The 436-nt window shown below is 53.2% G+C and overlaps 1 protein-coding gene across 1 annotated transcript in view; it reads right to left on the bottom strand.

Annotated features, from left to right (window-relative positions):
* Nucleotides 1-165: 165 nt before the first annotated feature.
* The window catches only part of LOC108804187 (protein lifeguard 1-like), a 2573-nt gene continuing 2302 nt past the window's right edge, over nt 166-436 (bottom strand). The window contains exon 2 of the mRNA XM_018575942.1: nt 166-305. Within this exon, the coding sequence (XP_018431444.1) occupies nt 166-305 (140 nt within the window). The remainder of the gene's footprint in view (nt 306-436) is intronic.

The following is a 436-nucleotide window of genomic DNA, read 5'->3' as shown; positions in this document are numbered from 1 at the left end:
TCACGTGTCCAGTATCGGTTCCGGGGGTCTCACGCACTGCCCATGACCCAGATAATGGTCCGCAGGACCACCAAAAGCCGCACACAGAAGGGAGACATGAACTGCGCAGTGCCGCCATCATTGGATGAAACCTGAAGGAGAACTTCCACATCGTTCACATGACATTCACATGACATTCACCTTCCGGATAAAAGCTCTGCGAATACTTTTATCATCCCAGTGGCTGGTGGGGAAGTCCGGGTTGTCACAATAAGAGGGGGGTCCCTCCTCATGGTAGGTAGTACTGTGAATAGGGGAGCCAAAATCTGGAGTGGAAAGAGGAAGTGACATGGTGAAAAAGAAAGGGAAGACCACCGAGAAGGAAGTGTGGACACACAGCAGGGTCACGGTATAGAGGGGGGGACACACAGCAGGGTCACGGTATAGAGGGGGGGAC

Source organism: Nanorana parkeri, unplaced genomic scaffold (assembly GCF_000935625.1).
Source record: "Nanorana parkeri isolate BGI_ZX_2015 unplaced genomic scaffold, ASM93562v1 scaffold6029, whole genome shotgun sequence".
Taxonomy (NCBI): domain Eukaryota; kingdom Metazoa; phylum Chordata; class Amphibia; order Anura; family Dicroglossidae; genus Nanorana; species Nanorana parkeri.
The sequence above is the reverse complement of the archived record's forward strand: the minus strand, read 5'-3'. Positions and strand labels throughout refer to the sequence as shown.